Source organism: Bombyx mandarina, chromosome 09, assembly GCF_030267445.1.
Source record: "Bombyx mandarina strain Sakado chromosome 09, ASM3026744v2".
Taxonomy (NCBI): Eukaryota; Metazoa; Arthropoda; class Insecta; order Lepidoptera; family Bombycidae; genus Bombyx; species Bombyx mandarina.
Genome location: NC_143216.1, coordinates 5,102,634 through 5,128,823, shown reverse-complemented (window position 1 = coordinate 5,128,823; position 26,190 = coordinate 5,102,634). Strand labels below are relative to the sequence as shown.

The 26,190-nt window shown below is 36.4% G+C and overlaps 2 protein-coding genes across 7 annotated transcripts in view; one reads left to right on the top strand and one right to left on the bottom strand.

Moving 5' to 3' along the window:
• The window catches only part of LOC114240837 (uncharacterized), a 208,325-nt gene extending 201,138 nt beyond the window's left edge, over positions 1 to 7,187 (bottom strand). For all 3 annotated transcript variants that reach the window (XR_016323535.1, XM_089729691.1, XM_089729693.1), the window contains exon 1: positions 6,952 to 7,187. Coding sequence is in view for 1 of the 3 variants with exons in the window: in XM_089729693.1 (XP_089585819.1) it covers positions 6,952 to 6,958 (7 nt within the window). In the remaining 2 variants the exon portion in view is untranslated. The remainder of the gene's footprint in view (positions 1 to 6,951) is intronic.
• A 7,116-nt stretch (positions 7,188 to 14,303) lies between these two features.
• Positions 14,304 to 26,190, top strand: part of foxo (forkhead box, sub-group O) — a 122,210-nt gene continuing 110,323 nt past the window's right edge. For 2 of the 4 annotated variants that reach the window (XM_089729685.1, XM_028171436.2), the window contains exons 1-2: positions 14,309 to 15,618; positions 18,708 to 18,907. In XM_089729685.1, the coding sequence (XP_089585811.1) occupies positions 15,387 to 15,618; positions 18,708 to 18,907 (432 nt within the window). In that variant the 5' untranslated portion in view covers positions 14,309 to 15,386. Of the gene's footprint in view, positions 15,619 to 18,707; positions 18,908 to 26,190 lie in introns of all 4 variants that reach the window. The other 2 variants (XM_028171438.2, XM_028171437.2) reach the window with 2 other exon arrangements.

Sequence of the window (26,190 nt, the reverse complement as noted above, 5' to 3'; positions counted from 1 at the left end):
GTAGTAAAAATACACTGACAATTAGGGTTCTCATCGTCAGAAATGAAAATTCTAATTTGAGACTAGTATATGAAAAATATAGATATAGAAAGTAGTCGCTAGTGACACTACTTATTTCATATGACTATCTATTACTGGACGAAATAGGAAAAATAGTATTGTAAAATATTTCCTATATTGATTGTTTTTATTTAATAGCTTATTGTGTTTGTACCTTGAGAAAATTTTGTCAATCGGTACAATTCTAGAAGTTTTTAATTTAAAAAAAAAAACGTTCTAAATTCAACAGCCTCATGCAGAGATTATATTCTGAGTTATGACTCTAAATATACAAAATAAGAACAAGTAAGTATGTATACCCAGTGCTCGATTATCAATCGTTATTATCAAAGACCGGGACCCCAAATTCGGTCACAATACTAGACTAACAAAGCGATGGAATGGAAGAACAAAATTGATAAATAATTGTCTATCCCAGCTCCTAAATGCGATATCGACAAATTTATTTGACAGCCAAGCGCTCTGTTAGGCCAAGATAAGGTACCTTAGCGCCTTATACTGGGTAGGTACACAAACCATACATAATGTGCATACAGAATATATGTACATAATATATTTACTGGTGGTAGGACCTCTTGTGAGTCCGCATGGGTAGGTACCACCATCCTGCCTATTTCTGCCGTGAAGCAGTAATGCGTTTCGGTTTGAAGGGTGGGGCAGCCGTTGTAACTATACTGAGACCTTAGAGTTTATATCTCAAGGTGGGTGGCGCATTTACGTTGTAGATATCTATGGGCTCCAGTAACCACTTAACACCAGGTGGGCTGTGAGCTCGTCCACCCATCTAAGCAATAAAAAAAACATAATATGCATCACTAATATACTACTTTACTTGTAGGTTAGTGACGTTTATAAAAATGTTCAAGGGCATCCTTCATGTTAATAGTAGGCTAAGTAGTGTAATTGTTTAATGTATATTGTGAGTCAAATTATTTCCTTACATTATAAGTTAGATTAGTTTTCGTTATCGTGTTATTTTGTCGTATAGTTGTAAGGACCATTGTGTACAAAATCAGCACATTTGTCTTGCTTAGTCGTGCGCAAATGGCTTATGCTGCAAGCCAGATTTTGTTTTTTTTACTTGTTGTTATTTTTTATGTATCTTTTGGGTTGTGATGTGTATTGTGTGCCTAATAAATAAATTAAAAAATACTAGTTCAATACTTGAGGCGTAGTCTAATAAAAATTATAGTCACTTAACAGATACCTCTGTAACCAAATTAGGTACAAAATATGAAGACAATACAAAAGTGATATGTAAAAAAAATACTAATTAAAACGTATAGATTGCAATGTCAAAGTCTTTTTATTTACCAAATTGCGTTGTAGATATTGTAAAATTAATATAGACAATTGAAAAAGAACCTTATGCTTTGAGGTAATCTAAATGAAATTCGCAAATATGTTAAATTCATTCAAGTTTAACGAGATTACTGGTATAAAGTCGTAATTTGAGTCCGATAGATTCACCTTCAACTGTGGCCGTGGTTATGCATTTATTCTACCAGTTGTCATTTAAAGGTTATATTAAAATGTTATGTACCTAAGCCCTTTAGGCCACGACGACTTCAAAACGACACGACTTACATATCGTATGACTTATCTTGACTTACTTATCTCAAGATGACAATCAGCAGTCTTATCATAAGTTTTTTTTTTATTGCTTTGATGGGTTGACGAGCTCACAGCCCACCTGGTGTTAAGTGGTTACTGGAGCCCATAGACGTCTACAACGTAAATCTGCCACCCATCTTGAGACAGTGGGCTTTTCTCTGTAAATATAGCAAATTGATGAAAATATGATTTGGTCTAGCATACATAGCAGAAAGCTTCTCCTCTGACTAAATGTATTCATTCAATCTTAAGCCCAATTAATTAAAAGACAGTTAGTGGCAAATTGTTTAGTGATTAATGGTGTTAGGAGCTTTGGATTTATTAATCAACGTCAGTTCCCCCGTAATGGATAGTGGTGTAGTTAGTTATAGGAAAATAATATGTGTATTAATTAAATGTCACATCTACACGAAATATTTTTCTCTATAGTATTTTTTCTATATGTAACGAGGACACTTATAAGGAGAAGAAAAAGTGTCATCCGGCTCCAAATTATGATACCCTGTATTATGAGTACCAGATACTGACATACATGCTTGTATATATTTAAATATATACACATATAGATGATAAGCATCCAGACGAAGAGCAATCAAACCTGTTCATCACACGATTGTTTGCCTGATTTAGGAATAGAACGCACGACCCTCGGCGCAATAGTAAGGAGCGCTAACTACCCAGTCAGTCAGAACACGTAAGCTAAAATGAAATAAACATGGCGCGTAACGAAAGAAATTAAGATGGCGCGTAACCGAAAAACGTTACATACGTTTTTTCCTCCCTACGTCGGTAAAGAAGTTTCACTTCAAAAAGAACTTGTACAAGCATAATCGAATGAATACTTTTTAATTTTCCAAACTTTCCTAGTGCTAGCTTAATTAGTGGTAGTAGTAGTTACTTACTTAGTGCTAATACTATCTAGCACATTTATGGGGTAAATCTTATTATGCAACTTTACTGAAACCTAAAAAAATTGTAATTGCCATACTACTGCAGTCCCTTATGAGGGCGGTTGTACTAACGTATATCTTCACTTGCTATTGAAAATAAGTATACGGCTCAAGAGTACATTTATGTAGCACAATTTTCAAACATAGCAGTGGTCCCGCAGTAATCGAAATTCAACTATAACTAATTGAAATTATAAGTTTGTACACTATTATGATTCTATTTTCAACTTATACTTCTATAATCACAAATTTTGCCAAGACTACACTATAGAAAAATATCAATAAAGACAAATATTTAATCTATTCTCAATTTGACCACGTCAAGAACAAAAGTTTAACAATAAATAAATAGCATGCATGCGTGTGTGCGTCAAATACATGGTAGTGTGTGTAATGTTTTTTTTATTGATTAAATGTATTTTTTAGGCTTAATTTAAAAAAAAGTATTAACATTCTGCACTCCTTCTCTATATTTTCTATAAGTGTGGGAAATTTCATACTCCTCCGTCCGCGCAATTTTCGTAAAAACGGATACAAAGTTTTTCCTTCACGTATTAATATATAGATAAAAAGTTCGTACACAAAGAAAATTATAACCAAAACGCTCATTAAATTATTCCTTTGTACGAAAACGCGATATGCTTTTGTACATAGACCGTACGTAAACCTGGGATCCCTTGGTGACATTTTCAGAGGTCGGCTGGCACGCCTTTGTGCTCTTTGGCCACTCAAATGCCTTTAACATAAGACCCACCTGTTGTCCGCGACATACGTCATCTTTCTGGCATCTTTTAAATCCCTTTTATGCTCGGCCATCCGTGTGAGTGAAATGGGATAACACTATTAGAGTATTTTAGTGACGATGAAGCTTTCACAAAAATTAAAATTTAACTTAGATTTTGGTCACAATTTTTTTTCCCATTAGCCTTATTAGTGGCTATATAAATTTTTATGAACTAAATAGGTGAATGGAATTGGTGTTTCTAATAAATTTATCGATTACATTGGAGCATCACCTGTATATACTAGTAAAAAATATATTTATGAGCTTAGAAAAAATTTTAAATTTAGCGCTAAAATTTAATTTAAGATCGACTGCATGCTCTAGTCGGACGGACAATAAACATTTAAAGTTTCTCAACGTCTCTAAGTAAGGATTGCCTACATGGATTTGTGGGCTGTTAATTACATGAGACAGAATGTACACCCTGACTACAGAATATATTTAATGAATACTCCGACCCCGATCGTGAATCGAATCCGGATCACGAGGAACCCAGAACGACCAAGGGCAAAGCGATAAATCAATATTACGGAAAATCCTGCAGAGCTTTAAGCACCGACACTTTTTGCTGTAATAAAATATATATGTGTAATGCGTGTCCGTGTTTAACTCGTATCGTTATGAACATCCCACAATTAGATTTTATCTAAAGATATTATACACGAATCATAATCGTGGTGGAGCTATTTACCGAACGACTGTATCCTCAGATGCTGTAAAAGGTCAAGTTTACTAATAGATAATATACCACGCGAGATTTATTTTAATCAACATTAATATTCGTAACTTTTTTGTTTTTTTTGTTTTTGTTTTTATTGCTTAGATGGCTGGACGAGCTCACAGCCCACCAGGTGTTAAGTGGTTACTGGAGCCCATAGACATCTACGACGTAAATGCGCCACCCACCTTGAGATACTAAGGTCTCAGTATACTCGTAGTTACAACGGCTGCCCCACCCTAGAAACCGAAACGCATTACTGCTTCACGGCAGAAATAGGCGGGGCGGTGATTTCAAATCTTTTCGTAAAGCTGTAATAAAAGTCTAATTGTAAATCATATTTTCATTGAAATATTGCGATGTTATTGCTTTGTTAATTTCGCTTTAGGAGAATATCTATTTGATTGCATGTTTTATTTATTTGTCGTTCGGAGCTCGGCGCAAACAACGGTATTGATTTAAATCTATATATTAATACGTGAAGCAAAAACGTTGTACCCATTTTTACGAAAATTGCGCGGACGGAGGAGTATGGAATTTCCCACACTTATAGAGAATATAGAGAAGAAGTGCATAATGCTAATATTTGTAAAAAATTATGCATTAAAAATACATTAAATCAATAAAGAAAACATTACACACACTACCATGTATTTGACACAACACATACCTACATATAAATATACTCTTTGTGTATCGTTAATTGTGAAACTTTTGTTAATCTTTAAAGTCTGTGGTCAAATTGAGAATAGATTAATATTGTTTGTCTTTTATATTATTTATCTATAGTGTACTCTTGGCGAAATAAAAATAAATCCTTTGGGACTACAATAATGTCCACGGTAGCGCGGTCTCCGTCAATGTTCCTTCGGAGTCGTCCGATTGCGCTGAACTTATTTTAAGTGAAATAGATGTTTTTTCTGATTGTCTCACTACTTACAGGAAAAATCTGTCGCGGATCATCTCCCAATTAAATTAATCATAAGCAATGAATGAAATGTATTCAAATCTTAGCTGTATATTTTTTTTATTTTTGATGTTAATGCACTGTCGATTGCACCTATAATTGAGGTGACATCAGCCATGAACTTTTGTCAATTTGTCAATGTTTTGTATTGATGATCACTTTGTTGGTGCAACTTAATAAATAAATAAATAAATAAATAAATAAATAAATAAATCTATATATCTATATATGTATATTAATATCTGTATTATTATAGAAGTATAATAATAATAGTGTTTGACAATAGAACCATAATAATGTTTAAACTTTTAATTTCAATTAATTATAGTCGAATTTCGACTACTGCGGGGCCCACTAGTTGATTTAAATTAAAAATGTGTTAGTCAGAGTTAGAGATTGAGACTTCAAATTGTTCCTGTATTATCTTTGTATGGTCGCAATTACCGGAGCCTGGGTATAGCTGTAATACCACATTTATGTGTCGCGTGACTCCGCACCGGTAGGTACCACAGCCTGACATTTATGTTCTTAATGTATCTGTGTGGATTCCGCTAAATACTGAACATGGGCCATGATTTCGTCCACCCATCAAGCAATAAAAAATAAATCTGCAAGTATTTAGTATTCATAAAAATACTAGTATTTACAAGATATTATTAATAAAGATACTAGTATTTAATATTAATTACTGGTGGTAGGACGTCTTGTTAGTCCGCACGGGTAGGTATCACCACCCTGGCTATTTCTGCCGTAAAGCAGTTATGCGTTTCGGTTTGAAGGGCGGGCTATTCGTTGTATTGTAAAAATTGAGACCTAAGAACCCATGTCTCGAGGTGGGTGGGGGCACTTACGTCGTATGGGTCTAGGGCTCCGATAACCACTTAACACCAGGTGGACCGAGAGTTCGTCCGCCCATCTAAGCAATAAAAAATAAATTCTAAATATATCTAAACTATACCTACATGCCACTGCGATGAAACTGTATACATTTACAGTATTTTCTCCAGTTTCCGTGATTCGTAGACATAATTAAAACGACTTTTACGTTTCATTGTTAATTATTCGAAGCGCCGCAAATAATATGATGACGATAAAAAAAGCGATGCCAAGCTGTAAAATTTTTTTTTGGTTGAAGTTTTTTTATACTTAATGAAAATTACACAATTGTTACATGCTATTACCATTAAAATTAAAATCCAACAAAGGCTATTTACGAACGCCTTTTGTCTTCTTTAATTGCATTTAATAATTGATTTTTACTCAACTCACACATTTACATTACATTTATAATCGACAACAAGAAAAATTACCAATATCTTCTAGCTTTAAGGACGTGGCTTGTGCGCACAATAGGTTCAACGTCAAAAGACCCAATGAAAGGCTCCACAACCTTACAAAGGCATTACAATGACGAAGATAAAGTATCAACCTCGGCAATGGATGCGGTAAAGTTGACACTGTAATGTACGCAATTCGAATCTAAGTTCAATTAGAGGAGAGGATTCGCCCGTTTCACCACCCTTTCAACCTATTTCATCGGGGTAACAAAAGTCTAAGCAATTATGTATTTAATTTTACACGAAATCCCTTATAGGTTTTATAAGGCACGGAAATGGCTTAGGTCATTTTGTTGTTCTTATTAATTTCTGTGAGGTAATTTATTGAAATATTTCAAGTAAAGTTTTGAGTAGTATAATTCTAACAAACCAAAAATGTATGTAGCTTCAGATAAAATCTACGGAGACAATGACAGAAAATTTTGAATTAAAATTTTTGACTGAGGTCCCACAAACGAATTTGTAACACTTTTAGTTTATTTAAAACTTTTCAGTGCAAATAAAATTATCTTATCACTTACCGATCATTCTACTCGACTGACGACACCGGAATTCCGCACTTACTAACAATGTTCAAAAGTTTATTATCACGAGGAAATACGGAAAAATTTAAAGATATAAAAAAAGGCAAGGAAAAAAATTAATCTACAAAAGGGTGAAGTGATTTCAGGATAGAAGGGTTGGGTTGGTTGGGTACAAATTATTAGTTATTTTGAAAGAAAGTTTGGGAAGGAAGCAGCCTCGTTGAGGGTCCCGAACCGACTGAATTGAATCCGACATGGCTTTTCCCGATTTTCCCTCTAATATGGGACAATTTGGTTTTCTCGTCATATATCGCCATCTAGCATCGGGTAGAACCACTAAGTAGGTGGATCGTAAGTGACATCTGTGAAAAATTTAATGTAACTACAACAATTTTACAAGTAAATTTTCCTCGACGTCTCGCAGCCTTTTCTAGTTCATGTACTCGTCGATAGATGGCAGATTAATCTAAAATTGCTACCCAAATTTTCATTTATTATTTCACATATCATAATTGCGTAGGCTGCGTACAGTAGACGGATAAATTATCAAAGAAAACTGTAATCAGGAATGTTAACAAAATGTACAGAATGGCTAATGTTGCATTATTAATATTTTTGTACTAAGATCAACAAATTGTTGGGAATTTTGGAAATCTGGAAATCTGTGATCTGAAATCTGTAAACAGTGATTAAAATTCGGCCATAATTACTAAAATCTCAACACCATTCAATTAATGTTAAACATTTTCCTTTCGTTTTTTGTCACTAAAATATTTAATTCTGTCTTTTTTATTTATAGCTGTAAAGCTCTTCATTAGCTGCCAAATAAAATAAAAAAGGAAATCAGTTGACGAACAGCGTAGAAAATGGTACATAACTTTTTGTGCATTTGCTTATAGAACACACATATAGAAACGGAGGTAGCTCTTAAAATAAATTGTTTAATTGTGTTAAGCTTAACTTAAAGTTTTGATTTAGTCCCCTGTGCTAGAGAAGAAATCGGTGAAGGACTCATTACGCAGAACCTTTCAAGCTCTGTGTTATTAGATTTGCTCTGTTAAAATTGTCATAAGACATATTTGTACTTAAAGAGAGGCGATTCTGGTGTTTGTAGATATTTCAGTAAGGTTTGGTTTTTCAATAAGGCCGTAAATATAAGCTGATTGAATATGAAATTGAATTCTTTATGTTCAATGTATTAAATTGTGCTTTATTTTATCCTGTGTAATATAATTTAACCTGTGGTTTTTAATATCATGAAATTTCGCAGAATGCGTAGAATTCTCTGAAATAAATTCGTTTTTAAACTGATTCGACAGGATATTCTGGTACTAGGTATTACCAGCAGGTACATTAATTTCATACCAAATAGGGAATTAGAATTATGTTTATCGGACAGGTACTCAATTTTTTTTTATTGCTTAAAAGGATAAACGTAGGTGCTCACTGCCACCCTGGTATTAAGTGGTTATCGGAGCCCATAAATATATAATTTACATCTTGTGAGCGCGCACGGGTAGGTCCTATCGCCCTGCCTATTTCTCCCCTATAAGCAGCAATGCGTTCCAGTTTTATGGGTCGGGCAGCCGTTGTACTATAGAACTGAGTCTCAAAGCTCTTGTCAAATCAAATCAAAAAAAATTATTCAACATAAATGAAAATACATACTTGTTGAACGTCAAAAAGAACTACCGCCAATTCACAAAAACTAGCCTCCGTCCTGAGAAGAACTGGCAAGAAACTCAGCGGGCATATTGTATTTTTTTTTTAATATTAGATTTTTTTTTGAAATATAAATTTTTACAATGAGTATTATAACGTAACAATTATTGCAATATTGAAATGCCCGGAGCGAGCAACTCATTCCCACTTTGTGCAATCTTCTAGATAATCATTGACTTTATAATAAACTTTATTGCACAGATGTTGTCCCAAGATGGGTGGTGCCATTGACGTTGTGATCGTATGGGCTCGCAGCATTTAAAACCAATTAAACCGTGAGCTTGTTCTATGCAATAGAAATAAAAAGCTAAAGCAGTCGTTCCTAAAGGTCAAAATGCATTCCGATTTAATGTTTAAATTAATATTCCGAGATACTTCAATGATAAAGTTTTTCAAACATTCAATCGATAGATGGTTGTGATCACGTAAGAGTACAATAATTTCAAAAATCCTCAACGTTATTTATTCTATGGCGTATTCCCATTTACACACAAAATCCATATCCTATACACCCCCAAAAAGATGTGGGATGGAATGGCGAAATCTATTGGATATTTAGTTTAACAACAAAATCTTTTATTCTTTCAAAAAAATACTACATACGCATTCGTAACATCGTTATGTCAATTTTATATCTGTCAGTTATATTTTCTTCTTTTAAAAATAAAACTCGTGTGCCAGTGTGAATTAACCAAAAAGTTCCGATCTTCCCAGTCGGCCAATCCTACCTATTCGTCTGCCACAGATGAATCAATCCATAGTTTGATAAAATTAGCAAGACTAGTCGTATGTATCGGACCTCCTCCATTCCCAATCTTCAACTTTTAGTAGTCCTCTTCTATGATTCTCTCTTATAATTTCTTTTTCCATATATATACGTTCATAATTTAATAAGAATTGAACAGCAATCAACACAAGATAAACACTCAAATAATTCGTATCTACACCAGAAGAAATAAAGAATAAAATCCTAACTACATCAAAAACAAGTATTTTTATTAAGTCACGTCGAGCGAGGTGTCGAAAAAGATCGGTTATGGTACATGATAAATAATAACGCGAAGTGTAGGAAATGTCCAATGGTTTCCGACTTCCTCATAAATGGACAATGGGGAGGACCAGACGGAAGTGTATGACACATAAGTTCACATAACAGCCACGAATATTACGGACGGGATGAGATTTTGGACATAAGAAATATTACAATATGCACGCTGCGTATTTACGAAAAATAAGTTCCATTCGTAGCATTTTCCTCAAAAAGTATCCATTTGTTATACGAAAATTCAAATGTTCACGCTTCCGTGGTTGCAGTAGATTCGATTTAGTTATTTGGGTTTGTGGCTTGGATTTCAAGTGGTCAAGATTTATGTCGTTTTCTCTGCGGATCTTGTGAGTTCTAGACGTGATTTAAAGGACTCTAAGTAGGAAGACCGACTCCTTAGACTGCCAAGACCCTAAGTTCACCAGTTACGTTTTTTTTTTTATTGCTTAGATGGGTGGACGAGCTCACAGCCCACTTGGTGTTAAGTGGTTACTGGAGCCCATAGACATCTAAAACGTATAATGAATGCGCCACCCACCTTGAGATATAAGTTCTAAGGTCTCAAGTACCTATAGTTACAACGGCTGCCCCACCCTTCAAACCGAAACGCATTACTGCTTCACGGCAGAAATAGGTTAGGCGGTGGTACCTACTCGTGCGGACTCACAAGAGGTCCTACCACCAGTAATTACGCAAATTAAAATTTGCTGGTTTGATTTTTATTACACGATGTTATTCTTTCACCGTGGAAGTTAATCGAGAACATTTGTTGAGTACGTATTTCATTAGAAAAATTGGTACTCGCCTGGGATTCGAACATCGGTGCATCGCTCAACATGAATGCACCGGACGTCTTCTCCTCTAAGCCACGACGACTTAACGACGACGTTAATGGAGCTCTCAATGTAGCAGGAGATAGAATACGCTGACGGCCTGAATTTGCAGTTGAATACGATTCTCAATAACGAGGAACTGACGAGAATAAGTTCCTTGTTGTTATTCTAGATCTTTTAGAATCCGACACGATTTCAATAACAATATCGCAACCGATAAACGTGCCGAGAATTTCGGAATGTAAATTAGCGTAATCAAAAAAATGTGAGGTTTATCTTCAATCAAGTGTCCATTATGGTCATATGTGATTTTTAGAAGCGTGTTATTCAATTCTTTTTTTTTTATTGCCTAGATGTGTGTACGAACTCATAGCCCACCTGGTGTTAAGTGGTTACTGGAACCCATAGACATATACAACGTAAATGCGCCACACACCGTGAGATATAAGTTCTAAGGTCTCAGTATAGTTACAACGGCTGTCCCACCCTTCAAACCGAAACGCATTACTGCTTCACGGCAGAAATAGGCGGGGCGGTGGTACCTACCCGTGCGGACTCAGGAGGTCCTACCACCAGTAAATATAATATAACAGCTTCTTCAATTTGCCTTATCAACATACTGTCGGATCCTCCCGATTCATTTTATTTTATAAGTGATTTTAAGACCCAAGTAAGTTAGTGTTCTCGTTGACGTTGTTGAATGAGACGTGCGAAGAGTGCAAAGTGCAACCTATCCCATAGACACAACCCACTACGTTTCTTACTGGCCTTCTCAGCTGGTCGCGATTCCGATGCGGTGATGGATTTAACGAAGCACTGCTGTTGCTAGGACTAGTGTTAGCAGACCTTCCCAGGGTAAACGCGGTGGACTCATCTACTGGTCCGTGTGTAGTTGTAACAGACCCTTAGACTACCAATGATTCTTCTTCTTCTTTGCTTCTATCTTATCTCACTGGGTGGGGTCGGCATAGCAAATTTTTTTATTCCACTCTCTTCTGTCAGCCATCATTTCAACACTCAGTCCTCTCTCTCTCTCATATCGTTGTTCAGACATTCCATCCATGACTTCTTCGGTCGACCTCTTCTCCCTCTATTACCATACAGTCACATGCATTATATCGTAAAGGCATAAATAACCTTCCTATTAGATGGCAGCAATGTATAGAAAATAATGGTAGATATTTTGATTAAATAAATATGTTAAATGAAGAAGAAAAAAAACCAATTTAAATTTTTCAGTACAAATCGGCAAATTTATACTTTAACCCCTAATATTATACACCACAAATTAAATAGTACAATGCCTTATCAGAAATGTTTTTCAGCACAGTCCAATAAGCGAAGCCGGAAAATATAAATTGTGTTTGAGTATGTCGTTGTACCGGGTATACAGATATGTCACTAGTAAAGATATTAATTTTTGTTACACTTGACCTAGTTTACTAAAAACAACTCATATTAAAGGTAAGTTAGGTACCTAAAATTACCGAATTACAATTACGACCTACCAAATTAAGGACGGGGTCATCGCAGCCCCTCGAGGAACTCAACATGTGGGCCCAGTTAATCTTCTGTAATGTCCATTTGAACACTTTAATTGTCGGGCCCGCACTCACCGGCGCAATCAATTAACTATACCACATTTACACCTGGTAGTCCGCGTGTCAGTGATATATTTATTAGCTGCTCAGTATCCGCACTTATTCTGTGCACGGGTCCTTCCTGATTCGCTCACGGATTCTGAGCCCTAATGAAATCTTTTAGGATGGTTCTTGCACGTTTTACGGCCTGGCCACGGGGATCGGCGGTGCGAACAGCGAAGCGGTGGACGAGGCGACCATTCGCGCAGCACCGTTTGCAGGCCACGGGTACTCACGTTCGCCGCCGCGACTAGTAAGGAAGTCCGACAGCGAAATGTCTATATCGAAATTATCTCGATATTGCTTACAAATTAATAGTTTTTTGGTTCAGGACCTATTATTTGGAAAAGATTGTGAAGTACATAATTTGAATAAGAATCGGAGTATACCTATAGATGGAGAATTCCACAAGAAGTACGAGAAATACTTTGGGTGGCTAGACTTCCAAATAGCTGGTCTAGCTAGTATTTCAGCTATATATTTTTTTATTGCTTAGATGGGTGGATGAGCTCACAGTCCACCTTGTGTTAAGTGGTTACTGAAGCCAACGTAAATGCGCCACCCACCTTGAGATATAAGTTCTAAGGTCTCAAGTATAGTTACATTGGCTACCCCACCCTTCAAACCGAAACGCATTACTACTTCACGGCAGAAACAGGCAGGGTGGTGGTACCCACCCGCGCGGACTCACAAGAGGTCCTACCCCCAGTAATTACGCAAATTATAATTTTGAGGGTTTCATTTTTATTACACGATGTTATTCCTTCACCGTGGAAATCAATCGTGAACATCAAAATTTGTTGAGTACGTATTTCATTACAAAAATTGGTACCCGCCTGATATTCGACTACCGGTGCATCGCTCAACACCGGACGTATTATCCGTTCAGCCACGACGAGATTAAAAACAAAAAAAAAAAATTAATAAAAAATATAAAATATAAAAATTTCGGCGTTCATTTTTCGCGGCGAAAACAACTAAACTCATTTAATCACTGCACTATTCGCCGCGACTACCGCTCGACTCCGTGGCTTGCGCCGTCCTTATTCATGCATTTGTTTTGCTCGCCCGCCGCATCGTAAGTCGCCCGCGCGATTCGCTCGGTACATTCCGCCGGTCGCTTCGCCGGTCGCCGGTGCGCGTGGCTTGTTAGGTACATTTCTATGCTCTTATTTTAGTCGCTAGACGCTTCGCCGTTCGCACCGCGCGAATATTCGTATCGGCGAATGTCCCGTGGCCAGGCTGTTAGTGCATTTAAAATTTTTTGTAACGTTTTAAATGTAGTACCATAGGCTATATTGTATATTTTAATTGTAGTACTGTAGTAGTTGTAGTATTGTAGTACGAATTCTCCGAATTCCGTGGACGGCCAAGAGGACAAATAAATCTATCCTGGATCAGCTTCGCATCCGAGTCAAGCTCTCAACAATCTGTTACCAGAGGATCCTCAGCTACTTCGGTCATATTGCCCGCCGACAGTCAGATAACTTGGACAAAGTGATTGTGACGGGCAAAGTAGAAGGAAAGAGACCCCACGGCCGATTATCTAGTCGTTGGTGTGATCAAATAACCGCCCTAACTGGGCTGCCAGTCGCAACCGCCATTCGAGAAGCTGAGAACCGGACGAGATGGAAACAGCTCACGAGACAGGCCACGATCAAGTTTCAGGAACACGACCTTCAGCAATGAAGAAAGCGACGAAGAAGAAGAAGTAGCATAAGCAGATACTTGCCTGGGCCCCTAGCATTGTTGTTGTCCGTGACGGTGACCACTTACCATGAGGTGCCTGTGACTAGAATGATAATAAAAAAGGTAATTTCACCGGTTAAAGAAAAAAATAAGGTAGACACATATAAGATCTAATACGTGGTTAATATCTACAGTTTCAAATACAAGCACAGTCAAAATCATACATGATAAATAATTTATAATATATAGGCATGTGGATAAATGCATGGGAAAATGAAAAAAAATATCGGGAACGAGATCGTTTATTTTCTTTAGTGAATTTTCAGTTAAGTGATTTTACGTTTCATTATAATTTGACTTCACACCCGGAGTTGGATCTATCGGAAAACGTAGTCAGGTTTTAAGAGTTCGAATGTAGAATGGAATGTACAATATATGCGTCGTAACTCGCAACGCGGCGTTCCGCGATGATGGTATCACAAATTACATACGTTCCACATTGGTCAGTGCATTACACGCGTGGAGAACAAGGTCATCCATAAGGGGTCTGTACACGATGTGATAAGACAATAATGTTCGCCGACACGTTTAGAATGGATAGAAGGCGAGTGAAGCGTTCATGAGTGCGGTCACACGACGCCACTTCTCTCTATCAGCAGTAGCGCCCTCCGCCGCCCTCCGCCTCTCCGCGGCCAGCACGGCGCCCGCTGAGTGGAATTTGCACGAGCGGCGTTCCTCGCGTCGCGGTTTAGTTCAGTGTACGTGCGACCGTTCGCGGCCGAGAACGTTTTCCCGCGTCGCGCGCACTGTACTAAAGCTTATTACGCAGTTGATACCGTCGCCGACCGCGTGGATTTTTGTTGACTAACTTTTATGTGTATTCATATTCTTAAAGTGTATCAGGACTGCGTACGCAACGTCTGAAACTGCGTTAAGAACCCAGTGATAGCTCTTATCAGTGCGGAAAAGTTTCAAAGTGTTATTATAACTCTGAAGGACAGCCGAATTTGCGCAGCGACAATCTTCGAGACTATTGATGCTAGTGGCGATCGTGGGCGATACGATATTCAGAGTTTCGGGCCGATTTGAGCCACGTTACAAGGTTATCGCGCCTCTAGCCCACCAGTGATGAATTGGAAAATCGGCGCGTAGTCACTCACGTGGTGTGCGCCCCGCCCCCGCCTCGTCCGCGCTTATATTTAGCGAAAATCGCCTCTCGGGAACGGTCCGACGGCCGATACTCTCTGCGTACAACGCTGTTAATGAACGTTAGTGAGACGCCACATGTTATTGGCTTCGAATAACAGAGCCGATAAGGAGAAGATAGATAACCTCTGCGGATCGCGGCCTGTGTCCGACGATTCTGGAAATAGAAAGAAATCGCTTACAAAATCAGAAAAGTGATTGCGTTGAGATGCTAACGGCCGATATCGGCACGCGCCTGTGAGCGCTCGAACCGGTACACCTATCGAAAATTTTCCACTGTTGTAGAGAGTCGGCGAAATGTCAATTCAGGGAGGCGGCGGTTACCAGAGCCCTTGGTCATCTCAGACGGGGCTGTCAGAACTAGAGGGAACAATGGCAGAGTTGGAACCATTAGGTGAACTGGCTGAGGTTGGCTTCGAGCCACAGACGCGCGCGCGATCCAACACGTGGCCGCTTCCAAGGCCAGACAACTACGTCGAGCAGGTAGACGAAGCCGGCTCTAAGAAGAATTCCAACCAGAATCTATCTGGTAAATATCTATCATACCGCCAATGAAACGATATGGTCGCGAATCGCTTGATTATTTGGGTCAACGCAAGTAACTAGTTCACTCGACTTATTTGTATGACCCATCAATGATCATACATTCTTACATAAACTTGTTTACGATAAAGAAAATATTAAATTATTATTAAACACGAACAAAAAATCTGCGGCCTTTATTTGCCACACGAAAAAATCGCCCATTGCTAATATAAAAAGACGAGGAAATAATACACAATAAAAATATTGTGACAACGAATAAAGCTTAAGTTTCTACAGTTTTTCTTTTATATGACTACCCACTGAAAGCTTACTTTTCGTAGCAAACCTTCCTGTAAACATTCTCTTCTTAGAATTCATATTCTTTTGAAAACATGTTCTCGTGTTGTTTCTGATGGTTGTTCTATAAATTATTTCTCCATCTATTAATCTGTACAAACCTGAGAACATTTACGGCAACGTAATTTTTTTCTTCGTAAACATTGTGCATGTCAGATCTTTGAAATAGGTTTTGAAGTGCTAACAGGATGAAAATACAATGCCGTGAACAAAAATTGCCAAAATTCATTCAACTCCAATGCATTTTCACTGAAATTTATTAAATGTGTGATGTGACCAGAGTAAATAATTATTTGTGAAATGTATGGTTAAATGTCTAAAATACTATTTCATTAATTAATTAACATCGTTAAGATATAACGAAAAATCAAAATGGGTCTTATAGTGAATAAACCAAGAACCAATACACATAATTATTTAGAATCGATACAAAAAATGTACGTTTTCTATTAGTTTAGTTAATTATCATTTTTTTTTTTCGACTAACAGAAAAACACTTCACATATAATTGAATCTGAATCACATTAAACAACTAGGTACATAGTTGTGTTTGTGAGTTCTTATTTAAATGAATTTCTGAGAAAAAACGAAAATAAATTATTAAAATTTATACTGTAACAAAAACAGTTCTTGGGTACATTTTTTCATAATGCCAACGATATATTCTTACGTTTATTTTCGAAAATGAGGTTGGTTCGATATTAAAATAGGCTGATCAGACAAATTTGCCGGAGGCTATGTTTACATAAAATAACTTTTAGAAGCTGTATAGATAGCTATTCCAGTTTTAATCGGTACGCGGTGTACAATAACCCAACAAGTAGTTCAGACTTCAATAATTATCCTTTTGGATATATATATACTCGTATAAATTTAATTTAATTCTGACACACGACATCGAATTAACGTCCGTGACAATTGGAGCACTATAAACAACAAAGTTAGAAGCGTAGAACTAAATACACAAGGAAAAATTGATATCGCCACATACATATTCTGTATACATTCAGTAGTGCGAAATAAATCTGAGGTTTCAGTGAAGTATATAATTATTAACAATATTTTGCCCTCGTACATTTACCTAGAGACGAGACGAAATGCTTATGTTGTCTTTTGTGGCTTAATTAAACATTCACTTATAAAATTAAAATCAGATCGTACCTACATTAAAAAGAAATCAAACCAAAAAAATCAGCCTCTAAAAAACTTTCCCATTGTGTTAAATTTTCTTAATACCACACTAGTATTTCAAGTAAATACATATCCAACCAGGTATTGCCTGGTTAATCCTATATCAGCCAATTTTCTACACTATTTGTTCTAAATTGGCCATTACGTCGTCTACCATAGCCAACTGTTACTTAAATTATATTATAATACTTGAAATTGTACTTTTTACTATTTAAAAGAATACTGGTATAATCTGCATTAATTATAATTTATTCTTCTAATAAGGCCGAAGTTTTTTAAAGTTAGTGTACAACTAACTAGAGAAACGCTATCATGATTACTGCACGAATCGTATAGACAATCACAAACATTATTTCATTTTCATTAAGTACTTTATTTAATTCGACGAGAGTGATGGAAAAATCTTCCGTGACCGCCCATTATGTAGTATTCGAAACATTCAAAACATTTATGAATATCTTTTTACCAATACCAATAATATAATTCAAACGAGACCCACATAACACATCAGCTTCCGATCTACCCTTAACCACATTCCAGCCTGACCGCTTTCTGTAACGGATGTAACTCGGCCACGGAGACCGTACAAAAATTATAAATAAACAATACATTTATTACGTAACCAATGAATGCTATGTGGAAAAGTCTGCACGCGCATTTTATAAGCCTCTACGTCGCCCAAATTAAGACATCTCCTGCTTTTTTGTATGTGTCCTAAATTTTAAAAGAAAATAAAGTGACTTTAAAAAAAATTAATCCTGGAAATTATCAATGGGATTAACAAAATAATATAAGAAAATAAGATAAAAATAATAAAATAAGCAAAATTACACAAGTAAATTAATAGTTATTTCATTAGTATCCCCAGTGTAAACAATTCGAAACATTTGAAAATGAACAAAAATAACTGTTTTATTCATTTAGTTTAATGTGTTACTAGTTTTTTTTTCTTCTTAAAAACTATTTTGATTTATTTTTTCCTTAATTTGTGTATTTTTGTATTTTATTTTCTAGCTATTAAGTTGCTATTTATTGCAATAAAATGGCGGTAGATTCGCAATTAGGATTGTATGGGGGTATTACTATTCTGCAACGCATCGTTCACACACAAAAAAGATTCGCTTCAGTAATCGCGTTTGCAATATTTTAATCACGTACACGCATGTACTATGTAAGTGTATGTAGTAATCGTACCTAGTGAGTACAAAAGTTCATTGAACTTCGATTTCCTTGACTTTGGTTTGTTGCTTTGTTTCGAAGTTTTAAATTTTATTTTGCGATTGATACTTATAGTTTTTTTTTTTTAATTAATAATCAGATAAAAACTGATCAAAACATTAAGGATGATTATCGTTCAATTTTAAAACTTGAAATGTAACCCAAGCTCAGTACTGAATTTAAGAAACCGACTTAATGTAAATATATAAGGAAAGTTGTTCTAAACTTTTGGGATATTGCGATCCTTGTTTTAAATAAGTTTTTCTAAGTTTTTCTCTCTCAATTCACACACATAACTCTCAATTCTAATTAAGTTTCTAAATGCAGGAGCCCCACCAATACCAGCGAAGAAAAATTCATCGCGTCGCAACGCCTGGGGCAATCTTTCGTACGCAGATCTCATAACGCAAGCCATCACCTCGGCACAGGACAACAGACTCACACTGTCGCAGATATACGAGTGGATGGTCCAGAATGTGCCATATTTCAAAGACAAAGGGGATAACAATTCATCCGCAGGATGGAAGGTAAGCTTTTCTTTTATTTATCAATGAGAATTTGCCCTCATTTTTGTGTGCGAGCGTCAACAGATCTATATGATCGCGGACGCTAATTAATTAATCTTGTGTAATCTGTTTTCATTTTCCAATTTCGGACGCATCGACTGCGCGACAGTTTCGCGTCCACAGAAGGTTTTATTCGTCGTGATATCAATTTGGATTTCGCACTATTTACCACAAATAAAATGTTCTATTTAACACTGTTGACGTTTCGGCTTTTTCACTTTGATCAAACGATATTTTTAAGTTAACACATATACTTTATTGGTCGTCCTTGATTTAGCGGACACTAACAAGCCAATATATAGGTATTTAAATTGTAATATAATGGAAATTATATTCAGCTTTGGCTGAGAACTGTTTGTTTTGAGTAGATTGATTAGAGATATTGCTTAACTAGGAACCAAGTTGTTTAAAAGAACAAGTTCTAAGGTAGAAATTGCCATAGACATTTTCATTACTACATCAATGTTTCTTCACTATTTTACGTAACTTAGAAATTTATATTGCATGAAAATGTTCTTTCAGTTATGACATTATCGGTTCTTTCTGACAATAATTCAAGTTTTAAAGTTATTCCAAAAATAACTTTACAAAAGCCATATTGGATACCAGTTAACAGCCATAATGGAATTGAAACATTTTTATCACAAGTTCACGAATGACTTCATGATGAAGGATTAAAATCGTGTAATAAAAATTAAAAGCCGAGAGGAGATTTAATTTTCGTAATTACTGATGATAAGTTATTGCGTATTGTAACTTCGCACGACTAGGTTCCACTGTTCTGATTATTTCTGCCGCGAAGTCCTTATGCATTCCTGTTCCAAGAGTGGGAAGACCGTCGCACTATAAAATTGAGACTTAGGTCTTACACAACAAGGTCGATTACGGCACTCACACTGCAGGATTCCAGTACTCACTTCACCCATGCAATAAAAATAAATAAATGAAATACCCATAGGTACTAATATTTATTGTTACTTTGCAAATTTCTGTAAACCATATGTGTTTATTTTCATCGGAATCATTGAAAATCGTTCGGAAAATATTTTAAGGGCATTCCTTTGAATGAATCATCATTGGCTTTGGTCCATCGTAAAAAGAATTATTCCTAAGCGTGACGCTAACAAAATTGCTGGTGAGAATTACAAATGTACCGTCTTTATTTATCAGATTGTAATCTACTTTTATTTTAATGGCATTTGTAATTGGATTGTAACTATTGCCAACGTACCATCTTAAACTAAAGGTCAGTTACACAAGGTCATTGGACATTTTCAGAGAAGCATAATCTATTTATTTAATAAAAGTATGTAATTATTTCGTATGTTACCACCGAAAATGTGAAATATCAACAATACTCACCCGTAAGAAATTTTAATGTGAAACATCCATACTGTTTGAGATCACGCCATCAGCGTATCCGTGTTTCGACGCCAATTAAAAAAAAAAACGTATCGTTATAAAATAAAATAAACATTCTACTGTTTCCGAACTGATCTTTAGAGAGAGAGAGAGAGAGAGAGGATTAAAAAGATCTTTACGAATACTTCGAATAAATAAACTGAATAATCTTGAATTATTTCTTCGTGTGAGATTCGAAGAGAATATCAATCTATTTAACTAGATTTGAATATCTAAAATTGGGAAGTATATTACAGGAAAATCAACTTATGAAATCTCTGTTTAGTTCCTTTTTTCTTGTAAAAATTGTCTTTTTGCAAAGTCGTCAGACACTGATAGATCGAGTTTAAAATTAGACTATGTGGGCTTTTACTGGTTTTGCGAGTCAACACGGATAGTAACCACCACCCCGCTTATTTCTGCCGGGAAGCAGTAATGCGTTTCAAATTGAGGATAGGAACACCCGTTGTACTGTTAAACTGAGACTTAGAAGTAACGTCACAAGGTGAGCGGCTCCATTTACGTTGTTGATGTCTATGGGCTCCAGTAACCAGGTTGGCCGTGAGCTCGTCGAGCGAAAAGTGCAAGATCACTCTTTTCTACTACTGACTGAACTGTACATTTCTTTGCTTTATGACTATTGGAAGGCCAGTGTTAAATTTTAAATTCAACCAAGCAATAATCTTCAAAAATTATTAGTGTATAATGTCAGTAAAATGGTCTTGTACAGTTTCAGTAAACTGATACCGAATCTGCCTGGTTGACTATAACTAAAATGATCCGCTATTACTTTAGAATTACACGTGAAAAATGGCTTAATTGACAAGCAAAATGACTCTTCACAATCCCGCCAAAAAGTACATCATCACCTTTCGCTAGTGTCTATCTCAAACGTTTTCATAAGAATGGTAAACCCATTCTGTTAATATATTCAATATTTCCTGTATTTTCCTAACATCGCTTTTACGTCTGTAAACTGTGTTTCGTAGAAACGATACGTATTTTTGTCGAACTACGCAGTAGCACTACCTTATCTCAATCGGGTATGACACGACCGATATAATAAATGATAATAAAAACACTATTACTCGGTCACTTGATGATTTTGTTACGTAACTAATCGTTGTTTATCCAATCCATTGCGCTTAGGCAAACGCTACACACGAAAAATGATAGGACTGACAAAGCGATGGATACTTCTGTATGCGTAAATCCCGGGCCATATAATGTCGGAGTCACATGATGTCGACACGCCTTCGATCCACTAAAAATGTTCTATGAGAATCTACATCCGTCTTATTTTATACATGTATCTTCTTGATATCTATTAAATTTCATTACAGTCATTTTCCGAAATTGGCCATTGAGATTGTTAATCAGTTGAAAATTCGCGTAGAATTCTATAACGTTGGTGACCTTCGCGGTCGTACCCATGGCATTGATTAATGTTTGCATATACAATGCCCATTCAAGCGGCACGCGCGTTCAAGCTATTACAACAATTAACTCGTGCGCAATAAAGTCGAAAATCATAATCATAAACAGGCGTCATAGTGAGCACATTTAATTAGCAAATTGTTTAAGCTATGCGTCACAGTCTTGCACGCAACCAACGAACGCGAGTGAAAGAGACATACAGCGCGACACTCGCTAAGGTGAATGAATTGTAAATTACTGACATATTTTCACTAAATTCAGTTCAACTAAAGTAGTTTTCTATTCAATAATGCAAAAGATATTTTGTTTAAATGGATTACGTATTATTTACATTTAAAAGGTTCGCATTTGATTTTGAGATATAAATCAAACAAGACAAAAGTATTTACGCCCAAAAGCTAAAGCGATGGATAGTAAAATTAAACATAGAATTTAATTAGAATATGACACTTATTATAATACATCATCATTCCAATGTCATTTTACAAATAAGCACTTTTGAGAAAAAAAATATTCAAAACAACACCATAAATATTAACAAAAAATCATCAAAATTTTACTGCCGACAACACTTACTAGTTACTATTCACAAGACTAGTTTACCAAGTAACTTAATTCAATCGATAAAAATAAATAAATTTCGTTATATATAACATTGAAATGAAAGTAGACATTAACGAAATCAATGAAAGCGAAACAAGTACAACGCGTTTAATAAAATTTATGTAATAGACATATTGCATAACACCATTCCTTTCCTTCAAGTAGATTTCGCTACTCGTACTTTGACTGTTTGATTTACATTACCTGTCGCAGTTATAATATCTGAAGGTCGTGATGTTGCCTTTTTTTTTTCCTACCTATGCTGATAGCCTTGAGAGGCTATTTCAGCTTCACCCTAACGTGTGTAGGTGAGCTCACGGGGCTCAAACCGGAGAGTTGCTAACACTGACCCTAGCAAGAGCAGTGCTTCGCAGAATCTACCACCGGATCGGAAGCGCGACCCACTGAGAAGATCCGGCGAGAAACTCAGTGGGCTGTGTGGGGTTAATTCGCTCGTCGAGCCCTTCGTCGCAAGCGACGCCGCGACGGGTTCGACGAGGACGGTGACCGGTGCTTGTGGTGCCTAAAAGCACCGTTAATGGATCGGGAGGATCCGTAATGACGTGCTTTGGGCGACGTCGACTGTTTACCATTCGGTCTACAGGATCGGGTATGTAGTAGTGATGTTGCCACCTTCCAAAAGCCTGTCTCAAATAATCTTCCTCACTGTTCCTGTATACTTGGTGTCGTGTGAAAAGCCCAATGTGGTGGGATTTCTCACGTACCTACTCACATTGTTACCTCGTCATCTTGTGTTATCAATTTACTTTAATTAAAAGGTATTATTTACAAAAAATATAACCATATTTTTTACCAATCTGTCGAAAGTATTTGAGAATGCGCTTAAGACGGGTAGATTTGATCAGGATTCAGATTATAAATGCGATTTAATGTATACGTAACAAAACGAAAAATGAATATTTCAGCAGGATGTAGAATAATATTGAATTCAGCGTAAGTATATAACGAATATAAAACTAGTAAGCGGAAGTAATGTGTATGTATGTATGTAATGTGTATGTATGTATGTAATGTGTATGTTCTTACTGGTGGTAGGACCACTTGTGAGTTTGCGCAGGTAGGTACCACCGCCCTGCCTATTTCTGCCGTGAAGCAGTAATGCGTTTCGGTTTGTAGGGTGGGGCAGCCGTTGTAACTATAATGAGACTTTAGAACTTGTATCTCAAGGTGGGTGGCGCGTCTACGTTGTAGATGTCTATGGGCTCCAGTAACCACTTAACACCAGGTGGGCTGTGAGCTCGTCCACCCATCTAAGCAATAAAAAAAAATGTATGTAACTGTAGTGATGCAAGGGTTCAATGCTCTAATATCTGCAAACAGTAATACATTGCTGCTCGCCGAGACTGAACTTACTAAAGCGATAAGTATATCTTAACTTATTTTGGATTCTAAAAGCTTCGACTAAGTATTGGCATTTTCTCATTGTATATCTAGCTTAGGAAATGAATTTTATTTTCTGTCCATATTTTATAGCTTATTACCATTTTGACTAAGGAAATTGGTTTTCTTGTGGCGTCTAAAATAGTAAAAATCAAGAATGGTTTAATTTCTTAAGCACGGAAAAATGTATCTAAAACACAAAATTTAAAATGTACTGAGGAATTCAGTGCACTCATCATGTCCTATTGTTTTTACCGTCGCATCGGTGGACATAGGAGCCTCGATACTAGACCTAGAACCACTGCTTTCATCTACATTGTGCTACCATCCGGCTATGCAATTAATTTACCTCTATGATGTTTTCTGGACGCTACCACCACGTTTCCGTCTTTCTACCGACGAGGCTTGAGAAGAATCTCCAGCGGTATGCAGCGGTTTAGTTTTGCCCCTGGCATTGGTTAAGTCCATCAACAACGCAATAAAAAAACAATACTTTTTAAAACTTCAGGGTGGTCAGCGAATAACGTTCTTTTCAAATTCATAATGCGACCGTAGGAGATTAGAAATGCAAGTCATGATCTTGCTAAAGAAGTCACGACCAACCTGATCATTATAATGACAACCTTCTGTCGTCAAACACTTTCGCTTGGCTTGAGAATAGGCAGAGGAAGTATAAAATAAATTTAATAAGAAACTTATTTAAACGGTACAATTATTATTAACTAACTAGCTCAGCCAGCAGACTTCGTAGTGCCTCAATCGATAAATAAAAGACCTAAGCTTTTGTATAAAATAAACTTAAAACAAACAAAAGGAATCCGTCCGACGGAGGACAAATCAAAGGAAAAACAAAATTGTTCTTTTTATTTAATTCCGAGTATTTTCATATTTATCTACCTTTTGAACCTTCTCTGGACTTCCGCGAATAATTTAAGACCAAAATTAGCCAAATCAGTTCAGCCGTTCTCGAGTTTTAGCGAGACCAACGAACAGCAATTCATCTTTATATATATAGAAGAAGATAACGCATGCCGTGAATGTTCCACATCGTCTTCAATGCACCTGATAGTTTCGAATGTTTTATATAGATTGATTGCTTTTCAGGTAGAAGCTATTGACTGAAGTAATAATTAGGTGCGATCTGACTACCTACAAATCTATTCGTGGAGCCGGATATGAGAATAGATTCGTTCATACGTGGGTTTTGGAATGAAAATTCGTATTCGCCGTATCGATGTCGCGGCGGGTTCAGATGAATAGCAAATGACCACTACCGTTACGAAAACCGTTAGGACAACTACGCGAAATATTTCGCGAGTCCTTTTGAAGACGATCGGACTTTAACATCCTTACAGTGCGTAAAATGTACATAATTAAGAACTATGATATAGACAGTCGGGACTTTATCTTGAACAAATAAGATGTGCATATACTCGCGATATTATTGAACAGGTTTTGGTGACTACTTTTTAAATCTGTCAACAAAATTCCGATCAAATATTTGGTTATTTATGTAATGAAATTATCTATGTTATAAATATTAGATATTCTATCATGGTAAGCGATTAATTATATAGTGCTTATAAATTATTGGGGTGGTAATTTTAGAGAAAACACACACAAAATCGCAGACAAGGGTAAGATCATGAAATTTACAGCGCCATTGTAAATGTTTTTTTATTTATTGTATAAATGGGTCGACGAACTCACAGCCCACCTGATGTTAAGTGGTTACTAGAGCCCATAGACAACAACGTAAATTCCGCTACCCACATATGATATGAGATATGAGTTCTAAGGTCTCAGTATAGTTACAACGGCTGCCCCACCCTTCAAACCGAAACGCATGACTGCTTCACGGCAGAAATAGGCAGGACGGTGGTACCTACTCGTGCGGACTCACAACAGGTCTTAGAAAGGTCACCAGTAATGTTACCGATATATAAAAATGCATGATGCCAAATACAAAATGCAATTATTTGCAATCGTTGAATGCATATTCAAGCCTATAATCGTGCCTATCTCATGCAAATTAAGCGGAAACTTCCAATAGAGACCTTTCTTAATATGTAATTGAGGTTACATTGATTTACACGGTCGCCATCTTGCAAATGTACTTAGATAACTCTGAATGTTATATTTGCACAGCGGTATGTGAGAGGCCCATAACAAAACCATATGACGCTCATTCATACTACGCGCGGATAAATGTGTATTTTCATTGTATCTGCTAAAATCAACGAAATTTCAATAAATTAGACGCATTTCTGCACGTAACTGTCACAAATATCTACGTAATATAATATAAGGTACATTTTATAAGAATATCTAGATTATTTGGATTACTAAACTACTGAGTTTCTCGCCGGATCTTCTCAGTGGGTCGCGGCTTCCATCCGGTA